This window comes from Protopterus annectens, chromosome 2.part0 (assembly GCF_019279795.1).
Source record: "Protopterus annectens isolate FY-2018-M chromosome 2.part0, PAN1.0, whole genome shotgun sequence".
NCBI lineage: Eukaryota > Metazoa > Chordata > Ceratodontiformes > Protopteridae > Protopterus > Protopterus annectens.
Window position 1 is genome coordinate 960053961 of NC_056728.1, and position 12960 is coordinate 960066920.

At 41.6% G+C, this 12960-nt stretch overlaps 1 protein-coding gene across 1 annotated transcript in view; it reads right to left on the reverse strand.

The window, feature by feature from the left end:
• The window catches only part of LOC122793321 (zinc finger protein 501-like), a 219263-nt gene extending 206664 nt beyond the window's left edge, over positions 1 to 12599 (reverse strand). Inside the window, exon 1 of the mRNA XM_044061210.1 lies at positions 12472 to 12599. Within this exon, the coding sequence (XP_043917145.1) occupies positions 12472 to 12505 (34 nt within the window). The 5' untranslated portion in view covers positions 12506 to 12599. The remainder of the gene's footprint in view (positions 1 to 12471) is intronic.
• Positions 12600 to 12960: the final 361 nt, after the last annotated feature.

Below are 12960 nucleotides of genomic sequence, written 5' to 3' on the forward strand. Positions count from 1 at the left end.
GTATTGGCCGCCAGGCCTTATCCTTTCTGGGTACCAAGAACAGTCTTGAGTAAAAACCTTGTCCTTTTTCCTGTTCTGGTACTGTCTGAATGGCCCCCATATCCATGAGGGACATAACCTATTTCTGTGCCTCTGCCCATTGATTTGTTGGAAGATCTGGCCAACCATTTGCCATTGGCAGAGTGTGGAAATGGAATCTGTATCCCTGTGATACGATGTTTAGTACCCACTTGTCCTGGGTTATTAACTGCCAATTTTGGGCAAAAAGTGCTAATTTTCCCCTATGGGTGCTGCCAAAAGATAAGTGCTTGGTGTAGGCAGAGGGAAGTCATTGGGATTGCTTTCTATAGGTTTGCGCTTTATCTCCTCCAGATTTGGAGGTGGAAGCGACCCATTGCTTTGACCTGTATGAATCTTGCGCCTGGTATCTGGAACCCTTAGGGCATCTGGATTTGCCCCTTTGAGCTCTGTCTGACACAGGAAATGACCAATTTTTGGTAGGCCAGTGTGTACTGAATCTTGGTGGCTGCACTTGTAAGAAGTCTTTAACAGTTTGCATAGACTTAGCTTTGTCTTCCATTTTCTTTAAAACCTCTTCTGCCTTAATACCAAACAGAGAATCATGCTGTAAAGGTGCATCTAGTAATTTAGCTTTAACATGATCAGGTAAATTTTGTTCCTTTAACCAGGCATGCCTCCTAATCACAGATCCAGTAACTGCGGCCCTGCAGGAGGCCTCTAAGGAATCAAAACCACATTGCAAAGTATGCTTTCCAACTTGTTCAGCTGCATGCAATAATTCCTGCAATTCTTTATTTTATGCACATTCTGAAATCAACATCAATCCCATAACATGTTGTTGGTACTTAAGCATATGAAATTGACAGTTTAAGGCTCTGATTGCCAAGGTTGCAGATGTATAAACCTTTTTTCCCCATCTGTCCAGTGCCCGTGAATCTCTATAAGAGGGGGAAGGATTTTTTGCTGTTGAGGCCTTAACTCCCTTTGGACCCTGTGAAATAGTTTCAGGATCAGCAGCAGGGTTTCTAAATAAAAATTTATGTGAGTCAGGGACCCTGTAATATCCATCAGGCTTACTGGGAGCTGGAGGTAAGGAGTCAGGGGACAAGCTTGACTCCGAAAACACATCATCCACAATGTCTAAAACAGGGGGAATGGCTAAAGGCTTGTGCTGAGGGAGAAGGAAATCACTGAGCCTCTTTTTTGATTCTGAGAAGCCTTGACTCTCCCAGTGAAAATGCTCCCTCAAATTATGCAAGGTTTCTCCAAATGAATAATCCTCAGGAGGAGATGCAGATGGAATAGACTCCTCAGCATCAGAATCCTCATAGGGAGGTATAGATAATTCCTGATCAGAAGAGGAATCAGAAGAAATAGAAACCTGATCTGAAGATTCATAATCAGTGTCTTGCCTAGGCCTCTTATCAGGAGGGGGATGGGTACCCCTGATCAAACAAGGTCTTCAGCCATTTGATCATCTGTTTTTTAGGCATAGAGGCCTGTGCATGTGGCTCATGCGTCATTTTTTTAGTTTTAGAAATTGCTTTTGTCTTTGGTTTTGCAGCTGTCGTTGGTTTGATATACAAATGTTGAGGTCTGAATACACCCTCAGAAGCTGGTGCCTGCTCAGCAGCTCCGGACCCATCCGAGGGAGATACATCTGTCGGTCCAATACCTTGAGTATCTTGCGGCATGCAGGACTCCACATGGGTGTCGGTAGAGGCTTGCGACTCGAAGGTAGCAGGTATCAGGGGCTGCGAAAGCGCCTCACTGAGTACCGGCGAACCGATGACTGGCTTAGGAGAACTTCATCGTCGGTTTTGGATCTCGACTGGCTTTCTCTGTCCTTTTTGTTGCGTTTTTTATGTACTTCGGTAGTCGGATTGCTATCTGATGACATATCTGGGTAGTTAAATCTGTTTCCAAAATACTTTGATGCAAAAATATACCGACGCTTAATAGTGTGTTGGTTAAATCTAGCACAAAACCGACAGCCAGGCACGTTGTGATCAGGGCCTAGGCAAGGAATACAGTATAAATGGAAATCCCTATGAGGTATTTGCTTCTCACAAGTAATACAATTATTAACTTTTTCTGACATCGGTAAAAAGCAAGAAAAAAGTTTCCCCAACGGGGTACTTAGCTTTAGTGAAGACTTCGGTTCTGAAACTCAAACTCAAATATTTCAGTAGTCGGCCGACCGGCACTTGCGAAATGCTTCTGGTTCGGGCAGTAAAGAAAATGGCGTTGGCTGCATGTTTTATACCCCTGACGACCTGACGTCATGGAAGAGGAGACATCAACCGACGCAGGACCCAAAACGTTGGAATTCAGGCCAACTGAGGGCAACCTGCCAGCGGATTACCCAAATGTAATGACTGCAACAGTGAAACACGAAGAACATCATACATTACCATCTATGCACTTACCTTAACCCGGAATCTAAACCTAAGGTCCGTAACTATCGCACACTTACCTTACCGCAGAAGGCCAACCATGACGATTCGACGTTTCCATTTTCACTCTTCTGGACAATCAATGCTTTCGTGGTTCGATGAAGATGGGTCGACGTTTAGGCATTCGGGTAAGTAAGCGTTCGCCTTTTTAATATGGACCCCAGTGTGTATGCACCCTTGTGTGCTGCAACACACATACCCCCCAATCAGTTACTGTTCCTGCTGTATGCATGCACCTTGTGGGCCACCATACACAGAACCCCAGGCAATTAATGTCACTACTATGTGCATGCACTCCTGTAAGCCACAGCATACAGATTTCCAGGATGTTACTGTCTCTGATGCATGCATGCACCCTGGTGTGCAACAACACACAGGACCTCAAGCAGTTACAGTCCCTGTTGCATATGTGCACCCCTGTGTGCCATCTTACACAGATCCCAAGGCATTTACTATCCTTCCTGCATGCATGCACTCTTGTGTGCCACCACACATAGGACCCTGGCAGTTACGGTCCCTGCTGCATGCATGCACCCTTTAGTGTTACAAAACACAGATCACCAGTTACCGTCCCTGTTGTGTATCACCCTTGTTTGTTGTCACACAAACATCCCCAGGTAGATACTGTTCCTGTTGTGTGCATGCACCTTTGTGTGCCACCAGACACAGGACCCCATGCAGTTACTACCTCTGCTATTTGCATGCACCCTTATGTGCCACCAAACACAGATCCCCAGGCAGTTACTGTCCCTGCTGCATACATGCACCCTTGCGTGCCACCAGACACAGATCCCATGTTGCATGTATGTGCCCTTGTGTGCCCACTACAGTCCTGTGTGCAGTCAGAGTGCCTACATGGCCTTTGCTCGTGTTTATTTACTTACTACATTTGTTAGCAGGATAAGAGAACTGATCATCCTTTGACCCATTACTCTGGTCAGGAAGGCAGAGACACCAAAGACAATGCTAGCAAACATAACATCAAGGAGTGCATATCAAGGAGTGCATATCAAGTCTGCAATAATATACGTATGCATTTAATCAAATATTCTGGTTTTATACATACAAGAAACTGAATGCAATTAATGATATTGCATCCCGAGTATTATCTACAAATCATACATACATAGTAAATGTTAGCAAAAGGTTATTCATTAACAGAGTCAATTTCAGCAACAGCAAGCCAGAAGAGTAGCCTTTGAGCAGATATTATCATTGGTCATGCATGGCTGTAGGTGCACACAGTATTCTGTCCACACTCATAACACAATCTTCAGCACACCTGCAGCGTCCACTGTAGGACTACCAGATTCAGGAACAGTTTGTATACTACAGTTGTGAGACTTATTAATACAGACAACAACCATAACACCTGACACACTGAAGCCTCTTTTCTCATTGAATCCTGCTGCTCTGAGCAATTACCTCCAGTGTTACTATTATGTAATATGATGGCTATACTGAGTCACATCTAAGGTTAACCAGTGCAACATGGTAACTAAACAGCTGCTATTCACTAGTCTCTATTTATTCTGTATCTTAACAGTGTAGGGGTTTGGTGGTGGGTACTTATTACTTATCACTGGTTAATGGGTATTGAATGTGTTTATGTAATTTGAACTACCTCTTGCATGTCATAAGTGTTATTTTCTTTCTTATGTTATTCTCTGATACCGCTGTATCTGTGTTATTCTCTGATACTGCTGTATCTGTGTTATTCTCTGATACTGCTGTATCTATGTTATTCTCTGATACTGCTGTATCTGTGTTATTTGGGCTGCATTTCTCTCATGAGTTGACATTTGAAATTTCGTTTAGGCTGCACTTGTGTGATCCTAAATGACAGTTTCTTTGAATCTTTGAACCAGTTTTTTAATATGTTAAAATGGGCATCATTATATTGTCTTCATGATAATAAGGTAATTTAGCATGATAACAGATTATGGTGTAGCCACAATTCAGAAAGCATTATGGTATAGCCATGATTCATAAATTATTAGTCATTACGAAGTTAATGTCTACTCATTCAGGCTGGTAGGTAATGTATAATTAGAGTGCCTGCATGGTCACTATGACAGCTGGCTGTGGCAGTCCATATCACACTGGCCTGCTATGACAAGTGGTTGCGGCACTGTGTGTGGTACTGCCCTACTATGACAGCTGGCTGTGGCACTGCGTATCACACTGCCCTGCTGTGGCATCTGGCTTTGGCACTGTGTATCATACTGCCCTGCTGTGGCACTACATATCACATTGTCCTGCTGTGACAGTTGGCTGTGGCACTACATATCACACTACCCTGCTGTGGCACTGTGTATCAAACTACCGTGCTGTAGCAGCTGGCTGTGGTATTGTGTATCACACGGCCCTGCTGTAGCAGCTGGCTGTGGTACTGTGTATCACACTGCCCTGCTATGACAGCTAGCTGTGGCACTGCATATCATACTGCCCTGCTATGATAGCTGGCTGTGGCACTGCATATCACACTGTTCTGGCAGCTGGCGGTGGCACTGTGTATCACACGGCCCTCTGCTGGCAACTGGCTGTGGCACTATGTATCACACTGCCTTGCTGTGGTAGCGCACTGTGGCACTGCATATCACACTGCCCTGCTATGACAGCTGGCTGTGGCACTGTGTATCACACTGTCCTTCTATGACAGCTGGTTCTGACACTGCGTATGACACACCCCTACTATGACATCTGGCTGTGACACTGTGTATCACACTGCCCTACTATGACAGCTGGCTGTGGCACTGCGTATACACTGTCCTGCTATGACACTGCCCTACTATGACAGCTGGCAGTGGCACTGCATATGACACTGCCCTACTAAGATAGCTGGCTGTGGCACTGTATATCACACTGCTCTGCCATGACAGCTGGCTGTGGCACTGCATTTGACACTGTTCTGCTATGACAACTGGCTGTGGCACTGCATATGACACTGCCCTACTAGAACAGCTGGCTGTGGCACTGTGCATCACACTAGCCTTGACAGCTGGCGGTGTCACTGTGTATCACACTGCCTGCTATGACACTGCCCTACTATAAGAGCTGGCTGTGGCACTGTGTATTATACTGTCCTGCTAAGACAGCTGACTGTGGCACTGTGTATCACACTTCCCTGCTGTGGCACTGCATATGACACTGCCCTACTATTACAACTGGCTGTGGCACTGTGTATCACACTGCCCTATTAAGAAAGCTGGCCATAATGCTATGCAGGTGCAGGATGTTATTATGAAATGTAATACAATAAGTAATGATGCAGCGTCCACCATACTCAGTACAGCTACTGCACCTACAGTTGGGTCCTTAGGGGGTCCCTCTCCTGCTTCTATGTGGGGTGATGGATGTCATCTAGCAGAAGGCAACCTGTAGAGCTTGCCGGTGGACTCAACGGCCACATCTCAAGAGGAAAGTGAAGGCTCTACTTCAGACAGTGGCACAGAGGAGCCCTCTTGGGCCAACCAGCAGAAAGGGTAGCACCTGATGTGGGTTGAGGTGGACCACTGGCTAAATCCCTACATTGGCACCCTGGAGCAATTCCTTGTGCAGTCAAGCCACACATCCAGCTGATAAAGACCACTGAACCTTGTGAAGTACTTCCCTCCATTGAAATCAATCACAGAGTTGACAGACATCGGGTGTGCTCACCTGCTGGCCAGGTTGGCATGCTCTCCATAGCCCTATGTCTCCTCTTCCTTTTGTGTCACTAACCATTCCCTGTTTGTTATGCTATCCTCTCACCCTCCAATTGTCCATGCTACCCCATGTGCCATCACCTCCCCTGTCAATCATCCTTTTGTGTCACTCCCCATTCCATTTGTTATCCATTCCTCTTAGTCTCTAGCTTTCCATGCTGCCCTTGCCGTGCCATCACCTCCCCTGTCAATCATCCGTTTGTGTCACTCCCCATTCCATTTGTTATCCAGTCCTCTTAGTCTCTAGCTTTCCATGCTGCCCTTGCCGTGCCATCACCTCCCCTGTCAATCATCCTTTTGTGTCACTCCCCATTCCCTGTTTTTTATCCAGTCTTCTCAGTCTCCAGCTGTCCATGCTGCCCCCATGTGCCATCACCTCCCTTGTCAATCTTGTCCAGCTGTCCATGCTGCCCCCCACATGCTATTACCTCCCCTATCAATCATCCTTTTGTGTCACTCCCCATTTCCTATTTATCATCCAATCCTCTGTGTACAGCTGTCCATGCTGCCCTCATGTGTCATCACCTCCCATCAATCTTTTAGACTGTGTTATTACGTGTATTTCTGCCACCTTCCCTCTTCTATCTTTTTTCTCTGCAGCTTTATCTTTACCACTATATCCCCCTCCCCTTCTTAAAAAAAATGGGCACCTCTGATTAAAAAATACCATTCCTCCTCCCTATCTACTCTTCAAGTTGTCCTTCGGTGTGTCCCTCTGCTGCCTCTTCTCCAGTTTTTCTGCACTTACTATCTTCACCCTTCGCACTTATATGATACATTGCCCTGGCACTGTGCTGTGATGCCCTTATGTTGGCTGTAAACAGGGCATATGAGGTGCTTTGTTGCATGTGAATCTGCACAGCACTGGGCACTGGGTACTCAACCTGCCTGATGCTTTTCCTTCAAGTCACATGACCTCAACAGCATACTCTGTGTAGCAGTATGGTTATCACTGTCAATGTGACTATAGTTTCACCCTTCAGCCTCTGCTCATGACAAACTGGCACTATGTCCACTTGTGCATTTGTGTCTAGCCATAAGTGTTATGAATCTTCCTGAATACTCCTTCAATATTTTGAAAACTTCTTAATACTAAAAAGCATTCAAATTTCGAGACAACACAACAGATTTCTTAGTTTATGTTATTGTATTATATCAATGTACCCATACATCTCCATGGAGACACAAAAGAAAAACAAGTTAAAAAAACTAAGAAAAAAATTGTCCAAGAACACCATTGCCCAAATTTGTCAATATATATTTTTAAATTCAAGATATTGTTCAATACATATTCCTAAGAAGTTAAAGACGCACAGATCAATCAACTAACATTTCATCAGATCCTATAATTTTGACTTCAGGCAAGGCAGACAAAAAAAAGCCTTGTTAATTCCTTCAGGGTTTTTCATTGTACAGTAGTTCAGTAACAAAAAGGCATAGCACGACCATCCATGTAAAACAAGGTTTATTACTTCAAGCTTTCAAGTTGAAACTCTTTTTCAAGAATGAATCAGTACATTAAAACCACAAAATAAATATAGAACACCAGCCAATCACATAACATATCTCATAAACACATTATATAATTATACAATTTACATAATTAATATAGCTGTGGCGACCCCTAACCGGGAAAAGCCGAAAGACACAACAACAACAACATAATTAATATAGTTGACTAAGCCTAGTTCACTAAAAAACTTCATTAAAAACAATGGTCAACTTAACAAATTTCATTACTGCCTAAAAAGCTCCACAAGACAACTGTAGTACTCTAACATACACTTGTCTTAATTTCAAAATGGGTTTAATACTATTTGTTTTATTAAGCCCTGGATTGACATCAGATCTAAAAAAGTTTATCCATGTGTATTCTGCTGGTGTTCTATATTTATTTTGTGGTTTTAATGTACTGATTCATTCTTGAAAAAAAGAGTTTCAACTCGAAAGCTTGAAGTAATAAACCTTGTTTGACATGGATGGTCGTGCTGTGCCTTTTTGTTACTGGATTTAATTTTGTGTTGGTTTACCAGTATGTTTAAGCTGCTCTACACCTGCTTCCTGGACTTTGACTGTACAGTAGCTATTAGACATTAGACAAGCTAAAGAATAAAATAAGCCTAGAAATGGTGCTTCATTTATGCATACATTTTAGAAAAGCAGAAACTAAGAATCTTCCACTGAATGTTGACCTTGCTGAAATAACAGTTTCTCAAGGACGACTGGAGACCGTTCTTGTTATGTTCCTTTCTTGAGGAAAGAATCAAGAGATAAGTTAAGCTAAAAAACATGACATAGCCCAAGGATCAAGATTAGGGGTGTGGATATAGTCAATAGAGGAAAATTACTGAAAAAGAGATTATAATATGTTTTGTCAGGATAGCAGGGCAGCTAAGGTTAGTAAGTTTGCTGGACCTGTTACTTCAGAGAAGATGACAAACGCTCGAGCCTGAGTACAGAATACAGGTCATCTAGAGACTATGTCAGTTTACGTTGTTCAGGACAATTAGAATAATGTGCAGCAACTTGAATTGCTTATCAGTACTGTTAATGGATACAATATTCAGATATTGTAAACATCTAATAAAACCTTATTAAATGAACAACAGTGTTTGAAAAATTCATTCTGAATGCACAAGACTTGGTCCATGAGGGAGAGACTGACACCTATTCAGCACAAGCTTGGATAATTAAGACTTTCATTTCTCAGTCTCATTGTATACAGTCTTTCCAGCTAATTACGGTACAGTACAGTATTTTCAAATCTTACACCTTCTTAGAGTTACACTGAAACCATACTGATTATAAGATTATATGGATGAAACTAAGCTAATGAAAACAATGTTCTTATATGAGCCATACACTATGTCCTGATAACCTGCAGCAGAGTTATGATCTTTTACCTCATTGTTTCAGAAACAAGGCACTCTCAAAGTTGTTTACCTCTCACAAAAAGGTGCATGTAATCACTTACTGTAATCTCGACAAAGTAAAATGAAAGCCAAGGAATACAATAAATAAATAACAGAAATATAAATCTAGACTCATCCTCATAAAACATTACCCGTCAACCCTTAAACATTCAAACTGTACATTTAAGCTGCAAAGTTAACATATTTTATAGTCCTTATATCAATATGTAATAATTCCATTTTTTATGGATGACAACAGTATGACTTTTTAATCATGATAAGAGATCTCTTACTGACCTCCAGCTGGTTATCTATTTTGGTATACAATGATTACCATAAGATGTTGTACAAAGCTTGGGGTAATGAAGATTCATAAAGTAGCTATTCATTTCCAAGTATTATCTCATCTGAGCAGATGTTATGATTTATATTAGGTTTACTTGAGTCCATAATGAGGAAAATCTCACTATGACTGAGGTACTTTCAGTCTATGTAAGACACCCACGTAGTCAGATCAGCTGCAGACTTGTTGAAGGGAAGTTGTCCCTGTTAGTCCCTTACAGAGTTCTGTATGTAAATGCCAGCTCTGTAACAAACCTGCTTTTAGAGCCATTTTACTGTTTAAAGATGGACTAACTTAATGGAGGTATATATGGTCTCCAACTTTGACCTTCACTTAGCAAAAGCTATCATGGAGACTGATTCAAAGCATGAATGCCGATTCAATTAAGTTCATCATAAGGACAGAAAGAAATTGCACATTTCTTGTTATTCACCACCCACCTAATGATGCGAAGACCTTTCTGCAAGAGTTCACAGACATCCTTGTTGTTTCAGAGTCGGAGCACCAAAATTGGCTTATTTTGGATGGTTTGTAACAGTTGGAGCAGCAATGAGTCAGGAAGTCTATCGAAATACTTTATTATGTGGGAGTCTGAGATTTGTTCAGTCACAGTAAAGATCATTCTCAGGAGTTCACTATTGAAATTTCAAGACTCCAAAAGAAGAGAATATGCAAGAGAAGAGTGAGACATTGAAAATCAGTCTTCTCCTTTAAAATTACTTTTTGTAACTGGTGGAAAGCTGCTCTGCATCCCCGAACTTATATATACCTTTTCCGAGATTTGCACACCTGAGAGAAAAGGGAATGTTCCACGAAATGGCAATCTGGGATTTATTTAGTACATTTAAATCCAAATTTTCAGCTATTCTGTTTTTCATACCACAGGACTCAGCAAAACATGTCCTGAGATTTCAAATAGTTGCCTTCTTTTGTCTTAATATATCGACTGAAAGTTGCTACCTTTGTCTTGGTAGAGGAAGTCAGTATCTTGGTCTAGCCTTCATGAAGTGCCTACCTTTATCTTGGTGGAGGAAGTCAGTATCTTGGTCTATCCTTCATGAAGTGGCTACCTTTCTCTTGGTGGAGGAAGTCAGTATCTTGGTCTAGCTTTCATGAAGTGGCTACCTTTGCCTTGGTGGAGGAAGTCAGTATCTTGGTCTAGCCTTCATGAAGTGCCTACCTTTGTCTTGGTGGAGGAAGTCAGTATCTTGGTCTTGGTGGAGGAAGTCAGTATCTTGGTCTAGCCTTCATGAAGTGCCTACCTTTGTCTTGGTGGAGGAAGTCAGTATCTTGGTCTAGCCTTCATGAAGTGGTTACCTGTGTCTTGGTGGAGGAAATCAGTATCTTGGTCTAGCCTTTATGAAGTGCCTACCTTTGTCTTGGTGGAGGAAGTCAGTATATTGGTCTAGCCTTCATGAAGTGGTTACCTTTGTCTTGGTGGAAGAAGTCAGTATCTTGGTCTAGCCTTCATGAAGTGCCTACCTTTGTCTTGGTGGAGGAAGTCAGTATCTTGGTCTAGCCTTCATGAAGTATGTACCTTATTCTTGGTGGAGGAAGTCAGAATCTTGGTCTAGCCTTCATGGTGTCCAAGTAGTGTGAAGCTCTCTTCTTTTTTGGAGGGATGGGAGATTCCAATCTTGAACCAGTCGAGTACAAGAGATTGAGAAACCTCAAGAAAGAAGACCTTCTCCTTTACCTGACCAACCACTAGAGGTAGCAATGCTGTTAACCCAGGGCAATTAGTGTGACTCTATAATATAGGTATTAGAATGTCATGGATAAAGTAGCACCAGTAGACATATGCCCTTTCCCAGTGAATTCTCAGAAATACTGGTATGGCCATGAATTTGAGCCTTTAGGAGAACTAGCATATGTTAGAAAATCAGTGGGAATGTAATACCCTTCCTGAGGGCTGACTTAGGCTTGATGACCAATATGTTATGCAAACATTCTGAAATCTTTTGCAAGAAGGTAGTGGTCTTGTCTGAAAAAAAAAAATACACTTCCAAAACATATCTGTACTGTACTGGCATTACATCAGAACTAATTCAATATAAAATATAGTTCTCTTAGAAAGTGACACTTTACGTGACAAAAGATGGCCCCCACCAAAATCACCAGGCAATATGGTCCAACCAACTATAGTACGTAAATCAGTTTGGAAAAAAATATCAGTATTAGAAACAGTATATACCATACAATTCAAAGATAATTCCCTGAGTGTATTGCTAAGAACTGCAAAAGGGTAAGTTGATATTATGACCTGTTATACATACATTCAGAACGCATAATTTTACAAGCATTTCCTGTTGACATTCTGACAAACATCATTGAACTTGTTTTCAAATACTGAGTGGGTACATAACTTGTGTTTGTGGTGGACAGTGCAGTACATGGCCACAATATAAGTTGAATCTGTAAGGTAAATCATAACAGCTGGTGGAACATGTTATGGTTTAAGCACAGTCTGTTGGAAACAAACAACTATTTTTTCTCTCTGAAGATTGGTATTGATATGTGTAGAGTCGCAGACATTACTGAAAAGATGAAAATACTTCTTTGAGGTGTCTGTATATTTCTTGAAGGCATGTATTTTGGTAGAATTTAATTAAAAAGCCCTACCATATTTACCATTGTTTTAGTTTACAGATTTTTAACTGTGGTTTTGTTTTAAAATTCCTACTTGGCTGAATGGTGTTACTGCTTAAGCTGCCTTAGTTTTTAAATGATATGCTTTCCAGAAGCATTTTAGTACTGAAATGGTGTGCGCTCCAAAAGCATATACTCTGTTTTGGGGATGATACATTTTCTGAAAGATGGTGCAGACTATTAAACAAATGGGTGTACATTTCCAAAAATCCTAGCTGTACCTCTTGGAACAACAATATTATTACAGCGTAATATCACAATGTATTTTTCCCCTCACTAGAGAACCATTTTTGCAGATTTAAGAATAACCCACAGACAAGGATACAACTTAAGACATCTATGAATTTATCCAGATATACAAAACTAAACTTGATACACCTTACCTATTGAAACCATGTTCTCATAGTTATGTACCATCACTTCCCTGTGGAGTTCCTTCTCCCGTTTACTCAGAATCTCCCATTCCTCCCTTGAAAACTCCACGGCAATGTCTTCAAAGCTTTCTGGTACCTGAAACCATATAAGTGAGTGTGGTTGGTACTGACTTCTTTTATTTACTTACGCACAATGCTGAAATGTTTCACCAGGAAGGTTGCAAAGTACATGCACTGCTCCTGACAGCTACACAGGCATGAAGTTTTCCTACTAAGAATGATCACCCAGTTCTTTCCTTTCATCTGTCTTTAACAAAAAAGGCAGCCATTTCAAAACAGGGCTGGCAGTCAAGAAAAGTGCTTAATCATCTCTTGTGATGTGATGGAACCACAATCAGAGCTAGCTTGGTAGCACAAGACAGAATAAAATCAATTTCTATGGAAACGTTAAATTATACTGATTCATACATTGTTACTAGACTAATGACCTGGGGGCCT